General features: G+C 42.6%; 2 protein-coding genes across 2 annotated transcripts in view; both read right to left on the bottom strand.

The window, feature by feature from the left end:
* Positions 1-1,067: 1,067 nt before the first annotated feature.
* LOC306780332 (WD repeat-containing protein 20) lies at positions 1,068-13,328 on the bottom strand. The gene is made up of 4 exons (XM_079272664.1): positions 12,776-13,328; positions 9,868-10,050; positions 7,891-9,294; positions 1,068-7,271 (listed from the first exon to the last, which is right to left on the bottom strand). The coding sequence occupies exons 1-4, from the start codon at positions 13,166-13,168 to the stop codon at positions 7,224-7,226; spliced, it is 2,028 nt and encodes a 675-aa protein (XP_079128790.1). The 5' UTR covers positions 13,169-13,328; the 3' UTR covers positions 1,068-7,223.
* Positions 13,329-13,702: 374 nt separating this feature from the next.
* The window catches only part of map4k1 (mitogen-activated protein kinase kinase kinase kinase 1), a 43,890-nt gene continuing 33,075 nt past the window's right edge, over positions 13,703-24,517 (bottom strand). The window contains exons 21-32 of the mRNA XM_079271419.1: positions 24,317-24,358; positions 23,452-23,530; positions 23,267-23,343; positions 22,357-22,417; positions 20,976-21,078; positions 20,793-20,851; positions 19,441-19,577; positions 17,644-17,821; positions 17,152-17,220; positions 16,381-16,473; positions 15,527-15,653; positions 13,703-14,556 (exon numbers count right to left, since the gene is read on the bottom strand). Of these exons, the coding sequence (XP_079127545.1) occupies positions 14,460-14,556; positions 15,527-15,653; positions 16,381-16,473; positions 17,152-17,220; positions 17,644-17,821; positions 19,441-19,577; positions 20,793-20,851; positions 20,976-21,078; positions 22,357-22,417; positions 23,267-23,343; positions 23,452-23,530; positions 24,317-24,358 (1,122 nt within the window). The 3' untranslated portion in view covers positions 13,703-14,459. The remainder of the gene's footprint in view (positions 14,557-15,526; positions 15,654-16,380; positions 16,474-17,151; positions 17,221-17,643; positions 17,822-19,440; positions 19,578-20,792; positions 20,852-20,975; positions 21,079-22,356; positions 22,418-23,266; positions 23,344-23,451; positions 23,531-24,316; positions 24,359-24,517) is intronic.

Raw genomic sequence — 24,517 nt, 5'->3', positions numbered from 1 at the left:
TTATTCCATTTAAGGGCACCCATTGATAACTATACACACCATATCATGTTTTCTCTTCTGAAAGGGGACACTAGAGGACACTATATCATGTTTTCTCTTCTGAAAGGGGACACTAGAGGACACTATATCATGTTTTCTCTTCTGAAAGGGGACACTAGAGGACACTATATCATGTTTTCTCTTCTGAAAGGGGACACTAGAGGACACCTCATCATCTTTTCTCCACTGGAAGGAAACCATAGAGGGCACATTCCTTCCCAAACTTTAATATTTTTTACATTTGTAAAAAATAAAGAGGTAGAGAGATGGAAAAAGTAGGCCATAAGATCACAGAAGGATTTCACCCATGACGGAGCTTTTATTTATGTTTTTAAAGGTTTGTTGGTTTCCGGTGGTAATGTTTGTTTGTAGCTTGACGGACCTGAACCGACGTCTGAACGTATATGCTCCGTGTCAGAGGCACGTCGACATGTTTTTGTTGTTTTTTTTGTTAAGAGGGTCGTTTTCTGTCAATACAAAATAAATGTGGTGGAGGATGGAAGCTGGTGATCATAGACTGTATTTGGGGACCCAATCCTAATCTCCACACTCACGGACTGCACAACCCACGAGGGTTTAAGGCTTGAAGAGGGGATCGCGTGGTTATCTTCCTCCACGGAGGCAGAGAAGTCGTGAAGCCGACTGTGTTTAACTGCAGCGCCCTCTACCGGTCACCTTCAGTCTGTCTGTCAAGCTACTGCTGAACTGGTACATACATCACGTATTCAATCAATTTACTTTTATTTTGACTTTGTATTGTTTCTTCTGTTCTGGGATCCACTCATGTCTGCTACGAGAATGTATCTTTAATGAATGTACTGTATGAACTTTGTTTAATCACACTTATGCAAGTTTAAAGTCAATTTATTTTAGTACTCAAGGGAAATGGAAACCAATGGAGCCAAGTTCTGTTCTGAAGTACAAATGTGAGGTGCTTGTACGTCATTTGGGTACTCCCATTGTTTTCCTCTCATTATCAATCATACTGATATTGAACCGTCATGAGGATGCACATTACAGGACACACGACTGTTTCAGGTTTTATTAACAGATCTTCATATACAAACTGGACACAGTGACGTCATTCTGCCGCTATAACTTCCACCGAAACGAGTGTAAAGTGTGTGAAAGGTGTGTGTGTGTGCGTGTGAGAGAGTGTGTGTGTGTGCATGTGGTACGGTGGAAATAGAGAATGCATAATTCAAACATACACAAACAAACATGGAGAAATAAGAAGGAAGAAAAGCTTCAATAAAGTGTCTCGTTTCAGCCTGAAGTATCACATGAAAGTGAACAACATACATGGAATGATGTTTGTTCCCGTGGTAATGAGTTGTTCCGTGTGCAAAAAGACATTAAGAGCTTTATTTTTTTGAAATGTGCTCGTCTCATTTGCCTTCCTGTCTGGACACAGCGGTGTGTGGAGGGGACTCCAAACGCCTTTTGTTCAGTTCATTGGGAGTTTTTCAAACAGCACTCAGCCCCTGAGACGTAATCCTAAATGCTTCCACAGCCAAATGAAAACCAACACCTTCCATTTCAGTTCTTTACCTTCACCTCTGGCTTTGACAGAACGAAGCACACAATTCAAACATAACCTGGTTGTCTTTAAAGCTCAGAAAGCAATAACATCCCCGGATGAGAACCTTGAAAGCACCTGTAAGACTGCATCTTTTATTTGTTTGAAAGAGTGAGTGTTCAAGTAGGCTCATTCAATGAATCTGTTAACATTTGTCAAGTTCAACTTTATGAATTGGACTTTTTTGGCCCACTGAGCGATCCAGCCTCAGACCACCTTCATTGATCTTAATGATTTCAGCTGAGGCTAAGCGGAGCTGTACACCCGGTCGATGCTCTCCATGATTCACCCACAGTAACGTTTGTTTGACGGGCATAAACATGTCAAATAGTGAAGGGACTTTTGGTGGAGATGATGTGCTCCAAGAACGAAAAAAATACAGGTGCGACATACGAACACACAAGCGTTGTGTTTCACATCTCACATCTGCTTCCATTTCAGCCCTTCACTTCACGTTTAGCCCTTCAGGTATCTTTTGTTCAAATCCTGATTATGTTTACACACGTACATTCAAATTTGAAAATACACATATGTACGTGGATGTATTGTAGAGCTAAAGAAGAGGACTGTGATCAGAAAAACAATAAATGGAAAAACACGATGGCGGCTGATGGGTCGTCCTTTAACCACAAGGTTGGCAGTTCAATCCCCGGCTCCTACTCTCCACATGTCAAAGCGTCCTTCAGCGAGATACTGAACCACAAGTTGCTCCTCAGCACACTACTGCTAGATGCTTAGGGTGACGTATCATGTATGTCATATTCATGTGTGTATGACGATTGTAATACAGTTGAAGTTTCGTGGGAAGAGGCGGACAAAGAGAAGATAACTCACTTAGAGTTTGGAAGGTTTGGCCATGCTGTGTGCATACTAATACACTGAGTTGAATGCAGTCAGGAACACATTTGCATTCACACACACAGCGAATGTGAACAAATGCATTCCTGACCACCCGCGGATGAGGCCTGAGACATTAAATCAAGGTGTGTTCACACACGTAATTATCCGCTCGTGATCCGAATGCATCTTCAAAAGTTACTGAACCCCAGAGGTCTGGCTGAAGTGCATCTTCCCTGGAGATTTAAAAAAATGCCTCTAGAATATGAAAAAAGTATCATGAAGTTTTTACTCATTCAGGGGCTGACTAGTTAGCTAGCTAGCTTGCTAAGTCCACCATGTTTTCATGCTACAGTTAGTTATTTAGCCGGACTTTACCAATATCAAATTCAGGTTGATGACAGCAGTTACCCTTTAAATCTCTAGCAGTAGAGAGTTGGTTGGTGACAACAGCTGCCAACCAGGAAGTTAGTGTCACACTGGTTCCCTCAACAAAAGCCAAAAAGATTTTGGATAATATAAAATGAGCTCTGTGGCAAACAAACGTTTATGATACTTTCACACCACTTGTATGACGTCTAGTAGTCTCATTTAGCCACTTGTTAGTAACCGCATTTTGTAAAAGCTTCACAATTCACAAGAGGGGTGTTTACGGACGTATTTTATTTTGTTGAACAAAAGGTTAAAATATCGTAAGCTTGTGTTAGTCAAGAAAATTATTTCAGGTTTCTAACCAAAAACCCATTAAAAACAACATTGATTTTAAGACGAGGGAACCAGATGTGCAAAAATGATTCAGCACCTGCCTTCCCAACAGCTGAAATCAATTGCAATAGCGGTGTTTCAACCACCAGAGGGCAGTCACTATGCATATTTACAGCACAATATGCAGAATTCAAATACTATAGATCGATTTGGTCCTGGATCCACCAACAGCTCTTCTAATGACACATATGCATTGGCTTTCAGCCGAACAAAGTGGTTTGGGGGTTTAGTTACTCTTCCAACTGTGAACCAGACCTCAACATCAGAAGCTGCAACTTCTCTCAGGGTTAACTTCAATACTTTAGAAGAAAGGTCGATGTTTTGGGGTGAATTACTCCTTAAACAGATCTAGTTTTTCCCGTCGTGATGAAGCATTCATTTAGCCTTTGAGTCGAGATCGAGGCCCATGAGCTCATTCGAGACACAGACTCTCTGCTGTTGCTATGACAATGAGGACCAGTGTATATGGGCTGTGAGGAAACATGCCGGATTTGTCTGCTGCTACAAGGGTATAACCTTGGCTTCTGCAGTGCTGGAAGTTGCTCTGCTATTTATAGGATGAATTGTCAGAGCGGTAACTCCATAACTCATAGAAATGCTGATAAAAACACTGGCGGCGCGCTGCACTGTGAGCCTCCAATTCTATAATACATCTAAGATCGTAGTCTGTAGCCAAAACCACAAAGCAGACAGATCCTCAGAAACTCAAACCAGAAATTCAAACCTGTTCCAAAATTAAAAAACAAACCAATTATTCGTTGTTCGACGTGCTTTTTCAATTCCGCTTATCGATTCCTGACTCCATCACGATGCAGCGGACGGGAGTGTCAGAAAAAGACAGTATGGATTCAATGACATGAAAATGATTTCATGCAGGAGGAAGTCTGCAGTGTGCTTCCTGAATATGTATTCACAGTTTCGTGTTTGAGTTGAGGTTTAATTCCCCCCAGTGATTCAAAAGATGTCGTGCTCATTGACGGCTGTTGTTTTGGAAAAACATTGAAAAAGTTCCACAGAAATGGACACAAGACGACAAGTGAACTCCGGTGCTAGCGGCTCTACTCGGGCACAGTGTGGTGCTTTGAGCTAAATGCTAATGTTTACCATGTTCACCATCCTAGTTCAGCATGTTAGCATGCTAACATTTGCTCGCGGAGACTGATGGGGACGTCATTAGTTTTTGCAGGCATTCGTTCATAAACCGAAATATTGAACTACCTTAAGGTGCGTTCACACCAAACGTCAGAAGGGTTCATCCTCTGGGAATCACGAATGTCCGTACAAAATGGCCGACAGACAGACATTGCTATCCCTTGCCGCTAGCATGGCTGAAAAAACTCCTGACTTGGGAAAGACACTAAAAACGTGAACCGCTCCGAACAACTACCACTGCAGCTTCTACGTGGAGGGAGCAGAATAACAGCCGCTCTCAAAGAGGAATCAGCCGACACAAGAACACAACCTCAGGCAGCAATGAATGAAAAAGACAAATGGACAGTCTGTCTAACAGTAACGTCATGTTTATAATGCTTCAAAATCAGTTTACCTTTTGCACGTCAAACCTCAGCAAAAACAAATGTAAAACTGCAAACAATAAAGTTATAAAAGAATATTTAGTTTTTTCTTCATTTCACCTTTTAATCACAAATTGGCAGGTTTATGGCAGGCAGCCCAAAATATGCAAAAACAAACAAACATAGGTGGTGTTTGCTCCAGACACAATTTGGTTACTGAAATAACATGTCAGGAATCTGACAAAGATTTTAATGAGCGCCGGTATTCGATAAGCAGAATCAAAATTGAGAAAAAGAGGAAAAAACATCTGAACAAAGGACAAGTATCCTCTGCACCAGAGACACCCAGTGAATGGTGGGGAGCCGCTGCTGCAGAGCTCAGATCTCGTCGGGCGGCTCACGATGAACTGTATGTGCAAATTCTTGCTCGAGGCCATTGAGGTGCAACAGGGATGAAGATACATGTAAATGTGATGCTACACCATGAGCGTGTGTGTTTTACGTGAGTGAGTGTGTGTGTGTGTGTGTGTGTGTGTGTGTGTGGAGCCGTTTTAACGTTCGGAATGTGCAAGAGTGTGTTTGTTCGATGCCGTTTGTCCATAAGCACACGCGCATGATGTTGAGGGGAATCGGTATTATTCAGACCCGTGAACTGGGATCAGTCGGCTGAAATGTACAGCTCGCAGCCTCTCTGTGCTCCACTCGGGTCAGCCGCCTCCAAAAAGGTCACGCTGGACCCAAAAAACCCTTCCGCCAGCTTGCTTTTCAGAGACAAACTGGAGGAAACTCTTATCACACGAAATAAAAAGACATTGACATCTTCAAGTTCCCTAAAACAGCAGACATTCATTTTTTTTGTTAGCTGTGGTTGCTATATACAATAGAAGGATCTTCATATATTAATACTCTTCATCTTTCCCATTTCATGTTCTTCGCTTCCTTGCCGTGAAGTCATTGTTCCCATACACGTTTGTCCTTTTTATGTATTTATAGAGTATTTCCAGTATTTACATTATAAATAACTACACAGTCTTGTGATAAAATAAACAACTTAAATACGATGGCCGTGGCTTTTGCTGTGTCTTTTGCATGAGGGGGAGATCGGGAGGGATCGGCCCATGCTGCTTGCTCAGACGGGTTAGGACATCTGGGGGGGGGGGGGGGGGCTTAAACTTCCACTGTGGCACGAGGTGGGAAACTCTCCCTGAAGTACAGTGTGGCTCCGTTCTACTGCTGTTCACCACATCTACAACATGGAATCAGACATGCTTATAATCTGTGATTCAGTTTTAATTATCAATGAAGTGGGATTGGTTTTATACTCTTAGAATGTTATCTTTTTATATCTTTTTTATCTTTTTATTTTAATAAAATGTATTATTATGATCAACGTTTCATCGTGGTCAGAATCCTGACTGGTGAAACTAACCTAACTATGAGTACAACCGACATGTTTCCTTTGACTTTCATACTGGACAGGGTGGAGCTGAAGGATGGGGACTCCACCTGTTTAATCAGGACACCATTTCATTATTTTTAGTTGGGCGTTTTGGCTTAGAACATAAATCATCTTTGTATTCGATGAGCAAATGATTGTGCGGAATAGTAGAATCTGTGGATCTTAATGTTTCTAACAAGAGGAATGACTCATTGCAATTTGTAACAAAATAGTTCCTATGTGGGGCAGATATGTTTTAAATACATGATATGGCCAAAAGGTATGTGGACACCTGAACGTCACACCTATAAGTGAGAGTTGGACATCTCATTCCAAAACCATGAGCATTACTCTGCTGCTATGATCAGCCTCCATTTCCTTAGATGCTATCACCACGCTGCAGGGAGTCAGTTACAAGAGCGTTCCTGAGGTGAAGAAGTGATCAGGTCTGGAGATTTAAATGGCGTTGAGGTCTGTGCAGGTCAGTCAAGTTCTTCCACCACACACTGGTGGGAGAGCCATTTCTTGAAGCACTTGTGAATGGGGCCATTTTCAAAAGACAGGAAACCACGAAATGCCAAGATGGAAAAACACTGTTGTTTCAAATATAATTGTGTGCAGTGGTAGTTAAGATCACAGGAACAAAGGGGCGTTACCCAAACAATACACCAATACACCAAAGTGGTGTCCACATACTTTTGGCCATGTTGCGCTAGCTACCTGAACCTGGTCTAAGCAGAGCTAAAGGGCTAACCAGCTGATGTAACTTTGCTTCGTTCCCCAGACTGCCAGCTAACTTCTAAAGTCGACCTGAAGACTTCATGAATCTGACGTGATGTTAGTTTCGGTGATTCAGGAAGTGTTTCCCACCGAGCTGGCCGGCGTGAGAGTGCAATCAGCAGGGATCGTGGTTTGGGTCGTACAGAGGGTCATACTGATGGTGTAATACTGCAGTGGTAGGAAGGGTACGGCCCCTGGTTGTTGGCCCCTAATTTGACATACTTGAGGATCGGTGGAGAGGACGGGGTGGAGTGCAAAGCTTCTCCTACAGCTATACCACCGTGCCGCTCGGAGAGTTCCCGTTCTGTGCTGTCGGGTTCTGATCAGAGAGACAAAACATGAAGGAAAGTTAGACAATCAGTGAAGAAAGCCACTGCTGTTCAGGAGAAGAGGTGAAACCATCCCAACTGTTGCGTCATTCCCTGCGCTCTGAAATATCCTCCACATAAAACATCGACTCAAAACAAATCTGACCTGCAATGAAAAAAAAACTTGTTTGCAGAATATCACTGAAATTCTGAACTTTAAAATCACTTAAAATCATTTAAAATCGGCACTGCTGTTGGGTGCCGTCGCTTGAGCCTCAGTGTCTGCTGGTAAAATTATACTTAATCGTTCACTTAGTAGACAGTATAAAACACACACTGACTAGTATGCAGTACGTTCACATGTGATTTCGAACACGGTTCGTGCTTTTGGCCGCAGAGCAGCATGCAATGAAAGGTGTTTTGGGACCGCAACCACGAGAGGTCCTTGAGCACAGAGCCATACCTGAGAGATTAGCTGCGAACAGACACAGAGGTCACTCACTCACAAACTCACCTACACATACGACCGATCTCACTATCTCGACATCATCATGTTTCCCTATTAACTGACATTTCATCGACTAAACAATGAATCAACAAATATTGAAAGAAAGTTGATCGGAGACTTACCGCCTTCCCCGGCCGCGCCCAGGTGCATATGAGACCCTCTTGGCAGGCTGTGATGATGCAGTCGTCCATGAACACCAGGACGGTCAGCCTCTCATGTGCAATCTTCTTGCACACCAGCGGCTCCAACAGCGGCACCTCGTACATGCGCGGGCACAGCGTGGTGCCCAGGACCTTGGCGGCGTCCAGCCGGTTGCTCCTCGGCGCCACGTTGATCTTGTCGTTGCTCTTGCTGATGTTGCCCAGGCTGTGGTACCTCTTGTGCTCCTTCTCCACCCCACTGCTGCAGCCGGACTTGTCCGACTTGCGCTCCTGGAGCGACAGCGTGGCGAAGCGGCCGATGCTGAACGGCGTGCTGTTCCCTCCGACGGCGCTCCCTCCGCCTCCCCCGCCTCCCCCGCTGCCCTCCGTGGCGCTTTGGCCCTTGGAGGCATTTGCCACGGCAGGGTGGGGCAAAGAGTTGGAGCGGGAGAGGGAGCGAGGAAGCGGTAAGGGGAGCGTTGGTGGGTTGTCTGTGCCGGTGTTAGGCGGGTGGTGGTGCCCCTCAACCGTTCCACTTCCTCCGACGACTGAGGTGCTGTTGACCCCTCCGCTGCCAGAGTTGGACAGCGATGGTCCAAAAGTGTTAGTGAAGGCGCGGGACAGCGGCAGGCGTGGGTATAACACGTCATCCGTCAAGTCCCACAGACAGAACTGGGTGTCTTGCCCCACCGAGCCAAAACGGTATGTGACCGACGCCGAACCGCCACCTTTAGAGCTGTGCCGAGAAAGACGCGACAACGTGCTGCTTGTTCGGACCCGGCCAAAGTGCGTGGAGTTATTTGGCGCCCCCTGGTGGAGGTCCTCCTCGCTGCCGCTTAGCTCCATAGGCTCCTCGTCTTCCAGGGAAGTCGTGAAGGGGTCGAACGCCACCACGTTGACCCAGGACTTGTGGCCGTGACCTCTTGCGACCACGCGGCTCTCTGCGAACGACCAGACGGTAACCAGGTCGTCCTCTCCGCCCGTGGCGAGATACTTCCCGTCGGGGCTCCATGACACGCACAGCAGCCCGCCGAAGTAGCTCTTCATCACCCCCTGCAGCTCCATCGAGTCAAAGTGGAAGACGCGCAGGCAGCCGTCCTGGCCCACGCACGCCACATGCACGCCGTCCGGGGAGAACGCAAACTCGTTGAGGCCCCCGTCGCCCACGGCCCACCGCAGCAATGGGTTGCGCGGCGTCTTGGTTTTGCAGGCGTAGACGGCGAAGCCCTCTCCCTGCCGCAGCAGAGAGTACTGCGGGGCCGCAGTGCCGCACGGGTGGTCCACGTTGTAGAGGTAGAGGTGGCCACTGGCATGGGAGGTCAGGAACAGGTTCTCGGACTTGGGGAGCCATTTGAGACACGTCACCTTGGATTTGTCTATCAACCTCTGGAAAACAGGAAGGAGGTGGAGGAAGGACAGATTGCAAGGAAAATTGTGAGGGACGGAACGATGGAAGAGGAGATGGGATGCGGAATGGGAAGAGATGCGTAAAAATGACGGCATTAGAAATACTTTGATTTGATTGGGCTTTTATGTTGACACTGTGTATAAAGCATTGAGAGAAGCATAAGCAGCAATTAAGAAACAAGCTGCAGCAGAGACAGAAAACCAGAGGGGGGGAAGACGAGGAAAGAAAAACAGCAAATCCCACGGAGGTGAACAGAATCGGGAGACACCCAAACACAAAGTCTGCCTGCATGCAGTCGTGCACACACACATCCCCAATCTCCTCAATTTAATTGGGAATCCCATTAAAAACAGTGAGAGGCAGTTCAGGAGACGCAGTAAAAGAATGTGAAAGGGACAACTCTGAAGTCATCGCAGCATCCAAACTATGACAAAGAAAATCAATACAAAGAAGAGAAATTACTTCCATTGTGTCGTAGCTTTAATAACTGCGATGACAAACACAGCTGCGAACTCCCTTGCCACTTGAACAACAGAGAGGGAATACAGTACCTCCTCATTGAAGAGTTTACTGGTTTCCTTCTTAATGGGGTCGAGGTACTGGACCTGTCCGGCCGAGAAACCCACGATGAGGGCTACGCTCTCCGCCGTGGCGGAGTACTGGTTGAAGTCGTGACATGTCGGCTGAGTCCCTTTGTAGATCCTCTTGTCTATCGGCTTACTGAGGTCTACAGCCTGCAGATGGGAGGGAAAGGAGAGTAAAGAGAGCCATGATGCAGAGTGAAGGTCCACAAGAGTTCCAGGGACATTAAGGGGTCTTTCAAAAAGGGGTTCATCTGTTCCACAGGTACAAACATCTGCTGACAATGTCTCTTACATCCATGGGCCCATTTGTTAATTTATATATTTCTACAGACGATCGCCAAGCGTGAATGAGACAAAAGTACCATTGAGATATTTCTATGGCAGCTCCAGCAGAATCACATTCTTCAATGCTGAACATCAGGTTTTGGCTTCAGAACGAAGGTGCAAAGGATTTGTTTCAACAACGACATTCAACAACCAAACAGGGGAAAAGAATCCCGTAAGCAAGATTCAGAGACGCTGTCGTTTCTTTCCACCTCTAAAGACCAGGAAGCAACATGGCTGCAGGAGTATTTCCAGACTGGAAAACACTCAAGGTATGTGCCGATACCAAGCACAGACCGATACCTACATTTACAGATACGGGGTGTATTTAGATCTTGACAGCAAGGACTGCAGTGTAATTCAGAATGACTTCAGCAAGCCCTCAGAGATCAGTGGGCTGTGGCTGGTCACACCTGATCTCTGATCTCTTGCTGAAGTCATTCTGAATTGCACTGCAGTCCTTGCTGTCAAGATCTAAATACACCCCGTATCTGTACATGTAGGTATCGGCACATATACCTTGAGTTTACTAATTGGAGTCAGACACAGGACAGGAAAAACACGTCGGTGCATTCTTTTTATGTGTAAGTCAAAACTTAAATTTTGTAAAATAAAATGTAACAAGTTAATAAAATATGAATTGACTGAATTGTTTCCTATTAATTAAATAATAAAGTGTGCACCAGCTGGTGCTGGTGAAACATCTTGAAAATGTAGAGGATTTACAATTAATGGAGCAACAAAATGATCAATACTTAAACAGGAATTCAAATTCCACGATATAATGCATATAAAATAGAGTAGAATTGAATCGAATAAATCGGCCCCATTGTCACCAACACCTGAACCAGCAACTTGAGTCGGCCCAATACTGGTCCCGCTGCATCTCTTCAAAAACAAACTTTAAAAACAACACCTCCTCTCAAGGTTCTTTGACATTAAACCCACGACATTTTGAGGATGAGGAGTACAAACGATGTGCCGCTGCCTGAAATCTGGCTATGAGCATCTTCAGTCTGTTGCAGCATGTGAATGTTGCAGCATGTGACTTCCTGCAGAAACTATGTGAGACAAATCAAAGACATAAAAAGACACAAATTCCTGGCAAATTAACTCCATTTATTGTGAAATAAATGAATCTCACACGGTGTGCAGTGAAAGAGAGGCCATGACGTTTTTAAATAGGTAGTCGGTTACAAACAGTTTCCTTGTAATAATTCAAATGTTTTATTTACCTTTGAAATAGTTTTGAAGAGTAAAAAGATTCAAACTTCCATCGAGCTGACGCCCCCTCAGTGTTACATGACGGGAGAGAATACTGTTGAACTTGGATGTAGTCTTCAGTGATCCTCCATCACTGAACTGAGCTCTAAATGTTGAGTGGGCGTGTCTTTCTTTGGGCCCTCTGCAGTCTACTCAGTGGTTAGATTGAAGAGGTTTAAAGTGGGATTAGTTCAGCTGATGTTCAACAAACTCCAACCTTCTGGTTCTACTGTGAAGTTTGAAGAAGAGCTCTGATCCTCAATCAGAGGATCGGCGGTTTGATCCCCGGCTCCGCTAGTCGCATGTCGATGTGTCCTTGAGCAAGACACTTAACCCCAAATTGCTCCCGTAGCTGTTCCTACGGTGTGATAGGATCTGAATTGTAAGTTGCTTTGGATAAAAGCGTCTGCTAAATGACTGTAACGTTACAAACACTTGACACTGAAACAGGAAGCTGTTCCTGTTTTAAATCCGCTCACATTTTGATGTTAAGCTTGTTTCTCCAGTGACTGATTTATTCTGTTCTTATTCAGCTGCTGCTCAGAGGATCTTTCTCTCTTTCTGTTGTCAGTCTGACTGAACCGTTGTTCAGAGTTTTGTTCTCCAAAACAAAACCACATCTATCAGTAAAGAGGACTTTCTACAATATAAAAGCATGAAAGACCATTTAGACATATAGAGTGGTCCTCTCAGACAGCTGACTGGACACAATCGAGCTCTGGAAGCGGAGACGGTGTATAAATCAACAGTGTCTCTGTAATCCATCTGCTGGGAACTGATTCGTCTTCAGCATCAGTGCATTTACTCCAAACAGAAACTGTGGGATTTTAGGGGGCCAGTGGCAGAAGAAGTGTTCAGATATTTTGCTGAAGTACAAGTACTAATACACCACACTGTGAAAATACTCCACGACAAGAAAGAAGCTGTGACATAATATATTAATGTTCATATAAGCATTCGGAATGCAGTAGAGAATAAACAGCCTGAATGAATGGAGTGGAGTCAGAGGCTTCCAGTGTATTTCGTCTGCATGCGTCTGCATGATGCACCATTCACTGTCCATTCACTAATAAATGATCACGTCGTATTACATGACAAGTAGAGATTTAACATGTGCATGGTTGCATACACTGTGCAGCACGAGCAGCTGAACAAGAGCCTCGGTTTGAAGAGATGATGAAAAAAAGAGCTAACAGCAGAGCAGGCTAGCATGCTAAGCTAACCTTGACCATCCGCTCTGTCATTGTGGCTGTACGGCTGTAACGGAGGAGGAGGAGAACGGGCTCACCTTCTTGATGTTGGTGTACGTGTAGAAATACAGCTCCCTGCCGATGTTGAAGCACACCCGCTCCGACTCCTCGCCCGGGTCTTCGGGCTGCAGCTTGACCATCGAGACCCGGACCGGCGGCAGCAAGCCCGCTGGGGAGGAGTTGGCCGCGACGTTGGACGAAGAGGAGGCAGCGGCAGCGGCAGCGGGCCCCTGCAGGAGCCCGACTCCTCCGCCCAGTATCGTACCGGGTCCAGCCCCGGGGCCCAGCGTGGCTCCGGGGGAAGGACCCCGCGCCAGCCCGCCCCGCTGCTGCGAGTCGGAGAGGGTGAGCAGTTTGTAGAAACCCTCTCTGGTCCGGAACTGGGATTTAATCTCATTGATATCCTTCAGAGCGCAGCCATCTCCGGCCATTTTTAGTACAAACAAGCCGCACAGGAAACTGAGATTGTGACCTGGAAATAATCGCTACAATAATTTTTTTTTAAGTAGCCTACTAGAATAAAAACGGGAGAGAAGCCGAGCAACCGACATTATCTAGGCTGGACCAGCACACCCGGTGTGCGCCAGTGCATTTTACACCGGTACCAGCGACCATATCGCTGCTCCCTGGTCAACGAACCCCGAGAGGAAGCCCTTCTGAGCCGGTGTAAGCATCATCCTCGACCGGGTCTCTGCCTCCGTTCATCCAGTGTGCGTAAAGAACGTGTGATGATGCATCGACTGCTGCTACTGGCCCGGCCTCCCACTGTGTGTGTGTGTGTGTGTGTGTGTGTGTGTGTGTGTGTGTGTGTGTGTGTGTGTGTGTGTCACTGAAAACTAATTCTACATCCAATTCAACAGTATTCTCCCATCGTGTAACACTGAGGGCACGTCCACCAAATAGAAGTTTGAATCATTTTATTCTTCAAAACTATTTCAAACGTGAACAAAACATTTGGTGTCTAAATTTTGCAGTTTTTTAAAATAGTTGTGTTAAAGGAAAGAAGAAAAATTAACAGCTGATTACACATTTTTCAACGGTAGTGTACATGCCTGGAAGTAGACCAATCCCCCAAAACGTCATTTATACGTACCAAAGACGGTTAACTAACTGGTAACCAGGCCACTTCAAACAGAGAAATACAATGGGGCAGTGTAAACACAATGGGTATAATGTTCACGCTTTATTAACAGTTAACGCTTCAAGATCAGTACAGCTCACCTCATGTTGTGTTCTTTGACTTTATTACAATGTAACGGCAGTGAGAAGTGTGTATCTTGAACGCTGGCATACAAACTACACAGCAAGAGTCCATCCACGCATTTGCTGGAAGACATCCACAATATTTCAGTCCCTGCAGGAGAAAGTAGACACTCCTCTTTAGTGTTAGAGGAGGACCTTCCTTCTCTCTTCATTTTAGGGTTTTCTCAGCTGTCTGGATTCTGGAAGTTGTTCTGGATCACACAAATCAGCATAAATAAGAGCAGACTCCCTCAGATTGAAGGCCTCAACACAACTTTCCTCTTTGGTCAGTTCGAATTTCGCAACATCCTGCCATCATTTAACCCTCTGACATATCTTCCTCCCCTCGTATTAGAAAATAAAATACTGTGGCATCCACGCCTGTCAGAGATAATGATGACAGGTGAAAGTCCTGCTTGGAGGCATTCATATACAAGTGGGAGTTTCCCCATGATGCCCTCACGCCAGCAGACGGGAGAGTCAGGGCAGCATGACATAGTTCTCTGCAATTTCCAGGACGTACAGGTTGGACATTCCTGACTGGTCCTCGGTCTGACGCGTCTCCAGGACGACCATCCTGCAGTGAGACGGTCAGGGAGGTCAGAGGAGGTCGAGCAACGGACACAGAGAAGTTTAATTCAACCCGCATAAACTCAATGGACAATCTCAATGTAAGACGTGAATGGATAGGGTCGCATATGTTCATGCAAATCCAGAATATATTGTGATATTCAGATATCGGTTTGGTCCAGACTGAAATATCAATGACTATTTGATGGAAGTCCATAACATTTTGTGTAAAAATACTCTGTTACAAGTAAGAGTGAATGGTTTCATCAATGGCCGATGTTCCATAAGGAATACAAAGGCCTAAGAAAGTAGTAACAAGTAAAAGTCCTGCATTGGTACTCAAGTAAAAGTATCAGCATCAAAATATTCTAAAAGTACAAAGAGTAAAAGTGCTTATTATGCAATATGGCCAATTTCAAAATCCTATATTTTATTACTGAGTTATAACTAGTGATACATTAATGTCTTCATCACTTTAAGCTAGAAATTATTTTAACGATTTAAATGCTGCTGGGTAGATATTTATATAATATCACATCATCATTTACAGTTGATTTGAATTTTCTAGTAATAATCAGAATCTGCAAAGTAACTAACATTATCCAACAAATGTAGCGGAGTAAAAAGTACAATCAGAGTAGTAACGTAGAAGTATAAAGTAGCATAAAGGTAAAGGTACCTCAAACTTTAGTACAGTACTTAAGCAGCTATATCTGGTTACTTCCCACCACTGTAATTAGCAAATGCTAGCATGCTAAAATCATCACAGAGCTGCTAGCTTGACTGTAGACTCTTATTATTGGATCTTGGGGGAAAACATATCAGACTGAAGAGTGAAGAGTTTTACATTCCCTAATTGTTTGAGACAAAGAGAAGCAGAACAGACAAATAAAAGAGCTCCAACTGAAGAAACTGACTGAAACAAAAGGAAGCGACCGCACACGAACACCACGGCAGGGAGTGAAGACATGGCGTACCTGTCGGACTGCACCAGTCTGTAGATCTTCCTGTGGTCGGTGGTTTCCTCCAGCACCTCAGTGAAACCTTGTCCTCTCCTCTGCCAGCCGTGACGCCACACTGCCAGCAGCGTGTTCTCATAATACACTGGACAGACACACACAGAGGCAATGCTGAGCTTCAATCAGCTACAATATAAACCATCACTGGTCAGTGGTGGTGGAGGAAGTATTCAGAGCCTTTATTGAAGTATAAGTACTAATACCACATTGTGGAAATACTCCACTACAACTAAAAGTCCTGTATTCAAAACCTTACTTCAGTAAAAGTATGTACCAGCAAAATGTACTGATAGTGCAGTAAAATGTTCCTTGTCAGTGTTTTATTATTATATATGATGTTTCTGGATTGATATCACAGCTGCATTAATGTGTTGGTTAGTTTAATCTGCATCAATGCATCATATTCTATGAGATCATCATGTTTGTAGCGTCTCTGTCCTGTGAGAACCTCGTGTCTCTAAACAGATCAACAGTCCTGTTTTCAGCTTTGTGACGATGCATTTTCCAGCTGATCCAAGAGGCTTTTTAAAGAGTTTACTGAGATGAAGAAGTAGGAGGATTATCTCAACTCATGAAGGAACATTTCATCCTTCAGTTTATCACAAACACTCAACATCAACATCAACATCTGGAGATACTGGCTTTTCACTGGACAGGACGGGGATGAAAAGTAACTTAAGTACAATATTTACCTCTGAGATGTAGTGGAGTAGAAGTATGAAGCAGCATTAAATGGAAATACTGAAAGTACCTTGAATTTGTACTTCAGTACAGCACTTGACTGGTACTGTTCAGTCACTGGATGTTCTCACCTATAGACTCGATGGCATGAGAGAAGGTGGTGTCTCGTGTCGGAGGCCTGTTGCTCTTCAGCTCCCCCGTCAGGCCGACTATATGCACTGACTCTGTGGAGGAGAGAGGGTTCGTGTTGGAATGGCACAGACAGTAGCAGTAGAACGAGACGGAACATAATGTAGAGTATCATCACAACTATGGGCAGTTGTTTTAGTTGTCGTTTCGACATCTTCACCCTCAGAGGGAGACTAAACCCTGAATCCCTACACAGTGTTAAGTTGCCTGTTGAAGAAAAACATCCTTTTCACCTTGTTACCTATTTGTCCATATCACATCATACACCAAGGAAACAATACCTACAGAATTACATTTTTGGGGGTATTTTCCATTATCAAGTTCTTATTTCTCTGTTGTAAAATTGCAATATTTTGTAATTATTCATACAAGCTTCCAGTTATTTGTTATGGACAGGTGTCCAGTTATTGCAAAGGGAATGAACTGAATGCAAACCGAAACGCAATAAATGTATATACATAATGATAAGTTATACTAATATATTTCATATATATACAGTTATGTGGACAGGAAGTAAAGCAGTAAGTAAAGTATATAAAGGTAAAGTTACGAGAAGCTGCTGCAGAAATTCGACCCAGTGATATCACAACAGATACAATAATACCATGATATAACAGATACATACAGGTATTTGTGTTATTTATCTGAAAAATATTCTGTATCGTAAATACTTAGATATTACCGTAATGACAAACTTTAAAGCAATGACTTACTTTCTATGAGGACGAGCAGTGAGCTACTGCTTAACTGGTTTACTTGAACTACATCTGGGCAAGGTCTCTCTGTAAGAACACACACACACACACACACACACACACACACACACACACACACACACACACATTCTTTATTGTCATTTTGTCTTGAATAATATGATGGAAAACGGAATACTAATACATTAACTAATATTTATATTTTCATCAAGATCTTGACAACTTTCTTCTTTGCTAACTTATGTTTTGAAGAACTCTGATTTTGGCGCCAACAACTGATGTTTAACTCAACAAATGAAATTATTCCTGGCACCTAGAAATCTTTACGCAGCTAAAAGACAGAGATTAGATTCTGGTAGATTATGAAAGAATAATAGCCTTACAGCCAACACACTGAGGTAAAAAGAGACATTTAAAGGATTCATTAAATGCAGGACATTTGTTGCTTTTCTGAGTTTGTATAATGGATGTAATAATGCAGCTGCAACCTACCCAGGCCAGAGTTGGTGAACCAGGATGTGTTGGAGTTGAGGTTGATGTATTCTATAATGACGGGCATGTTGGGGCTGGATCCCAGAGAGACGCCGATGCACACCAGCGGGTACTCCTGCTGGGGCACCGCCACCATCTCGAACACCCGCAGAGGGTTGGGCAGGGGGAAGTCAAAATTCTGCGCGCATGAGAGAGGAAAGGCGAGGGTTTCATTTTCTTTCAAATATCTTTTTGTGGTTTTACATCTCATGCAGGGCAGCAAGCAAAGCAGGCAGGTTAAGTGTTTTGTTCAAGGGCACTAAAACCTGCAGTCTTTTAGCCACAGCATGGTGCAGAACAGAGGGCCTGTTCTCAAAACCATAACCATTATATGGTCAAAGGTCGATGGCTAACTCTTAAATTTAAGAGTGACCATAAAAGGCTTTATTCCCCTGCCAGCAGTCGTTTTATTAGCCGCGGTCAGTGTTAACAGCCCAATAAAAACAGTGAAAACGAAGAAACAAAGATAGGCTCAGGGTATCACACAATGCATCATATCAACTTGCACATATCATTGTTGTATTTCTCATCATGAATTCACAGGTTTTACTTCAAAACATTTTGAACTTTACAGGAAGAGAAAAGGCTGAGATTGTGATCGTACGGTGAAGCTGAGAGGTCAGCGTGCTGCAAATACCAAACAATACAATAAAATACCGTAAAAACACAAACCAACTACCGTGAAACACAAGCAACTATAGAAAAACACAACCAACGATAGAAAAACAACCAAATACAGAAAAACACAAACAAACAAGAAGAAGCACCACACACATTTTAATGGCTGGATCTTTATGATACTCTAATATTACAAATTAGTAGTGAGATCAGTGGTGCAAGACGTAATAATACCATGTTATAAAAATACTCAATTACAAACAAAAGTCCTGCATTCAAAATTCCACTGATGTAAAAGTAAAAAGTGATTGGCATCAAAATGTACTTAAAGTACCAAAAGTAAAAGTCGTGGATTGAAAAATACATTTTTTCAGAGGTGTGGAGTCCAAGTCACATGACTTTGACTCGAGTCACAAATTTGATGGATTTAGACTCGACTTGATAAAAAATCAAAAAAAACTTGTGACTTCACTTGGACTTTTGACTTTAAAATACTTGTTAGCTCCCCCCCCCCCCATGCCCAAAGATCAAAAAATATGTTGTTTAAAAAATTTGCCACGATCAATTACCTGCATTAAGCAGCAAGTCAACACGTAACCCCCCAGATCTACTTTGTATGAAACAATCCGACAGCATCCAATCACGTTACGAGAGAATCATGAGTAACTATTGTCACGCTCCTGAGTGCCAGTTTGAAAAAATGGTGCCAAAGATAATTTCTTTCGTGTACAAAAAGTATGCAGTGAAATAAAACAAGTGAAAAAAAGAATTGCAGTCTACAGAAGGTGTGGGTCAAGGATGAGAGACCGAGGAGAACTCAAACTTAAAGTTTAGGACTTGGGAATTGTGACTCACAAAAACAAAGACTTGGTCCAAGCTCTGCAATATTTCCCTCTGAGATGTGATGGAGTAGAAGTATGGAGTTGCATGAAACAGAAATACTTAAGTACAAATACCTCAAAATTGCTCTTAAGTACAATACTTGAGGAAATATACGAGTTACTTTCCACCACTGAGTGAAATACAACCTGCGAACATTGAAAAGGATCACGTGTTGTCTCTTCTTGGACTCCACAGAGATAACTCTGCTGTCACAGAGTCCAGAAGCCATGTTAACAATCCAAGGTTTAGCACACGTACCTTAATGAGCATGAACTTGTGCATGGGCTCGTACCACTGCAGCAGGATTACGCTGGACTCCAGACCACAGCACAGGTACACGCAGCCTCGCTGCACGTTATCTGCTGCAGGAGAATAGTTTTTGGTTGTCTCTCTCTCTGAAACCAATTGACACAATCTGAAGCACAGGAATCTGCCTCAATTATTCACCTCAACTGCAGAGGGCACTGGGCCCTTATTTTGAAGCAGGCTTATATTAGCGACAGGACTTTATTTATTGCTCTGTATTTCATCATAAATTAGTATGAAGCCGACTTCTTTTATGATCTGCTCCTGTTTTCCTCTATTTCTGTTTGCTACATTTGCTGCTAATATCAGCTCAACACTTCCTGTAGACCTGTCAAATTAAAAGCCCTGTAGCATTTTAGTGGACAAAAATCCTTTCTTCAAAAGGATCATATTGTAAAACATTTGCAGCATTATGTCGTGGGAAATTCAGTGGCCTGTAAGGTACTTCAGATGCAGCTACTGTCATCTGGTGGTGCTTGTACGTTACTACAAAATACAGTTTGGCTGGGACATTTACACATGTACATCCACAATGACTGAAACGGAACAGTAACAATTTAGATGAGTGATCAAGAAAGTGTTGAAAATAACATGATTGTATTGTTGAATTCATGTTTCCGCTGGTTACATGCAGAGTGTCTTTTCAAAATAAATTTCCAACCTAGGTTTACTTAGTTTTTAGGCTCACTACTCGGTCAGGCTTTGGAAAAGATTGTGGTTTGAGTTGAAATAGTAGGCTCAATTTGTTATGCCAAATAAGTACGCTTGTTATGTGACTTGTGTCTGAAGCATTACTTAAATACGTATCCGTCACGTAACAAAAGTAAGGCAAAATAAGTCAACGTTGACTTGATTTCACATGGGACATGAATAGCGGTCTCCTAGGTGAAGGTCTGTGTTTGTTTGACCCATCCATCCACCCATCCTCTCCCTACATGGACTTTCATACCACATCAGTTGCTCTGCCCTCTGAGTGATAGTTGAAAGGCCGGTGTGTCTCAAAAGAAACTAAAGGGTGCCTCGGTGTGTCGGTAACAGACGCCGAGGGGCCACTGACCAAGCTGATGTAATTGATGAGATGCTTATTTGACTACCAGCCTTTATGTGAGGAAACACAATAGTTTAAATCCTCAAGATAGCGTCCTGTCTGCCTGCATCTGATCACACACGCACTATTGCAGTGAAGAGAATTACCTGATGGACAAATGTACAAATACGTAAAACAAAACAAGTTGTCTTTGAACAGACAATTCAACAATCAAACACAATTTCCATTGTTGCCATAATTCAGTATTTCATCTCACCGACTGAGCAGGTCTTGCAGCCTTTGGTGTCTGGTATTTTACACGTCACTGCACATTTCCTGAAGACAAAATATATCCTGTATATGTGTCATACATTTTTTAACTAGCACGAAGAAAATGTGGGGTTTTATTTTCTTGGGGGGGGGGGGGGGGGGGGTAACAAGAGAGAGATCCCCGCGTTACCTTGGTAACAGCCTGTGAGTCGACAAGGAGACCAACCTCTGGTCCCTGCGAGCCTGTTCGTACAACTCCTTCAGTGAATGGGAGTGGAGCTGTGAGGACTTACCTGTAAACACACGGTCCGACACAGTGGAAGCGTGTTTGATCACAAGTGGATGAACAAACGCTCACATTCAGAACTATGCACAGTTTAGAGCAGGGGTCTCAAACTCATTTTCACTCCGGGCCACATCAGCATCATGGTCGCCCACAAAGGGCCGGTTGTAAATGTAACTACTCCTAACATATTGGTAGAATCAAAAAACTGTCTCTGCATTTGATTATTGTTTATTCAAGTGTAAAAATATTGTACATGCAGTTATATAAATGTAAAAATATATTTAAGCACATTTCTGTTATTATAACTTAAATCCTTTTAATTGAGGGTTAATAAACCCACATTACTCGATCAAAGATCAAACTATTAAAGAAAATATCAAAGACAAATATCAAACACAAGTTATTACAGTAACTTTGTTCAAAGCTTAACATCCTTTCAAGGGTGCGTTTGCACAATCCCACATGAAGTATTTCATGTGTTTTAAAGCCACGTTTAAAGTAGTCTTCAATGTTCTCGCAATCCATTTCAAGTGTACAGTAACCAGCCAAAGAGCCAACTGTGTGTTTAAGTATCTCATCATTTTGACTTTCTATCTCAGAATTATGACTTTATATCATAGTTATGACTTTCTATCTCATAACTTTGACTTTCTATCTCATAATTTCGACTATGGGGATATTTTTATTATCAAGTCTAACTTTTTTTTTAAAAAGAGTTTTTTTTATTTTTTTTCTGGCGGATTTGCGGGCCACATAAAATTACGTGGCGGGCCGGATTCGGCCCGCGGGCCGGGAGTTTGAGACCCCTGGTTTAGAGACTCAACCGCCTGACTCTGCATTAAATCCAAGTATGGTATTATAAAGATAATGTTTTTTAATGAACACTTTCCTCTTTGTGCTCTGAAAACTCTTGATGTCGGGCCCAATCCCTGATGTTTAGCTCGACAAATGAAATCTTTTTTGTTGTGTTTAAAACTACAATTTGTTGGTAGATTATGAAAGAATAAACATCTTAAAGGCAATACATTGAGGTAGAAAGAGAGTGAGAGAAAGAATGAACTAAAGTAATTCATATATATAGTAATTCATAATTCATTAAGTTAACTACAGCTAAGTCAGTTAGCAGTTGCTTTAAGAGTTAAAGCAGAAAGAAATCCTTTGAGCAGTATTATTAAAACATATCCGTTGCTTTGTTGGCAATATGTTCCGAAGTCATTTTTTACATGAAGCCTTCAGAGAACATAGCCACACAAGTAAACGAGGAGCCAAGCCATATTTAATTTACCTGAGACAGACATGAGGACGTTATTAATGGTGTAGACCCAGGTACACTTGCCCGGATACAGCTGAAAGACAGAAAGGAGACGTCCATCCGGTCACTGCTTCCTGTGTCTCTTTCAAAAGCACTTTGATTGATTTTCATGCTCTTTGTTGCAACATTTCTCTGATCAAGTTTACCTCATTACCTCATTAATCTGCCAGAGCAGTGGTAGAAGACTTAGGAGTGTCAGTGTTCTACTATTATGTATATCACTGCTGCATTAATGTATATGTCACTGCTGTAGATGTTTTTAACTCCTTTATATCCTGATGTCTATAGTTTATTCTGCATCAATGCATCATATTCTATGAGATCATCATGTTTGTAGCGTCTCTGTCCTGTGAGAACCTCGTGTCTCTAAACAGATCAACAGTCCTGTTTTCAGCTTTGTGACGATGCATTTTCCAGCTGATCCAAGAGGCTTTTTAAAGAGTTTACTGAGATGAAGAAGTAGGAGGATTATCTCAACTCATGAAGGAACACTTCATCCTTCAGTTTATCACAAACGTTCAACGTCAACACATCTGGAGATACGTGGTTTTCACTGGAGGTACGTGGTTTGAAAAACAGTCATCTGAAAAGTAACTAAAGCTGTCAGACAAATGGAGTAGAAAAGAAAATGATCTAGAGATGTAGTGGAGTAGAAGTGTAAAGTAGCATGGAAATACTCAAGCAAAAAACAAGTACTTCAAATGTGAACTTAAGTACCACACTTAAGTAACAAAAAAGAACAAAAGCTTGTCCACACATCATTACCAACAACTAAACCAGACCCCCTTTTTCACCTTAATCTACTCACAGCCCACCTGTTGTTTACAGCCCATATTGTAAAACTCTGATGTCGCTCTGTGTATCAATTAGATAAAAGTCCTACCAGCTCCATTGTGGCCTCGGAGCCGCTCAGGTTAAGGGTGTAGATCCCTTCCTCTGCCCCCAGGATCAGGTGCTGGTCTGACGGGGAGAGGAAACACAGGCTGGTCAGACGTATAGAACAGAAGTCTGGTTGGATGAGAGGGAGCGGAGGATTTACTGCGAGCTCTGTTGGATGGATGGTACAACCTTTGGTAGCTTGGTTTTCCCACGTCGTGGAGCAGTTTATTTTAAGCGGGCAGCCATGGAAGATCTTTTTAAAGTAGACCTGGAACAAATATACACACACAGTATGAACACTTTTTATTGGTAAACGTCAATGAGGTTGTCAGTTTTATGACAAATGCCTTCAAAGGAGAGATATGTAGATATGTAATCTATGCACAGCACGCATATACTGAAAAACATGTGATTATGTGTTATTTCTTCATGTAGAAGCTTTTAGACAAAATAATAATAAATAGATAATAAACAAACAAATACATACATACATGCACAAATAAATAAGAAGAATATGAAAACTAAAAGAAGAACAGATATAAGTTATACAACTAGAGTAAATAATACATGACAAGGTAAAGGGACAGGAGTGTTACTAAAAGCAGCTTCTATGTTTATATAATCTGTTCACCAGACTCATAAATGATATGATTAAATAATGGTACTTAGTGTTTGTCTGATTTCATTTAAAGATGTATTATAAATATAATATAGATTCTGACATATATATAGACGTTAAATAATCAGACAATGTATTATAATATGGTAAATTATGATGTATTTATGTAAAATAGGACATGAGATATATCATATGGTAACACAAACAAACATGTATGTTTGAAATGTAGTTAAAAAGGTAGCAAAGCATAACTATATAATCATAATAACAATACTGAAATATTTAGGGTTGAATGTAAAAAATCAGAATTTTTCCAAACGCCATAAGCTCAACATAAACATAAGCCTGCTGGGTTTAAATGGTGGACAGTTTCTCTCCACACAGTGGAGGAGATTCAAAGGGAGAACTTCTGGAGAAGAAACAATAGAAACTCACGGGTGGTTTCTTCATGACGGGGCTGACACACTCAGCAGGGTCCTGAGAACAAAAAACAAAAACTCATCATGAGTGGGAAGGAGAGGAGATGTAGACACCATCATCTACAGCCGGAGCTGGGGTTTAATCCCCGGCTCCTCCTAATTGTAGTGCAGTAAAAAGCACAGTATGGTATAAAGTGCCACGAAAAGAAAAGACTCA

The sequence above is a fragment of the Melanostigma gelatinosum genome (genome assembly GCF_949748355.1).
Source record: "Melanostigma gelatinosum genome assembly, chromosome: 7".
NCBI classification, from domain to species: Eukaryota; Metazoa; Chordata; class Actinopteri; order Perciformes; family Zoarcidae; genus Melanostigma; species Melanostigma gelatinosum.
The sequence above is the reverse complement of the archived record's forward strand: the minus strand, read 5'-3'. Positions and strand labels throughout refer to the sequence as shown.

Coding starts and splice junctions, on each gene's coding strand:
- LOC306780332 (XM_079272664.1), bottom strand. CDS start 13,168: ATGGCCGGAGATGGCTGCGCTCTGAAGGATATCAATGAGATTAAATCC. Junction 10,051..12,775: donor CGTACACCAACATCAAGAAG/GTGAGCCCGTTC, acceptor TCCCATCTGCAG/GCTGTAGACCTCAGTAAGCC. Junction 7,272..7,890: donor GGGCGCGGCCGGGGAAGGCG/GTAAGTCTCCGA, acceptor CTCTCTGATCAG/AACCCGACAGCACAGAACGG.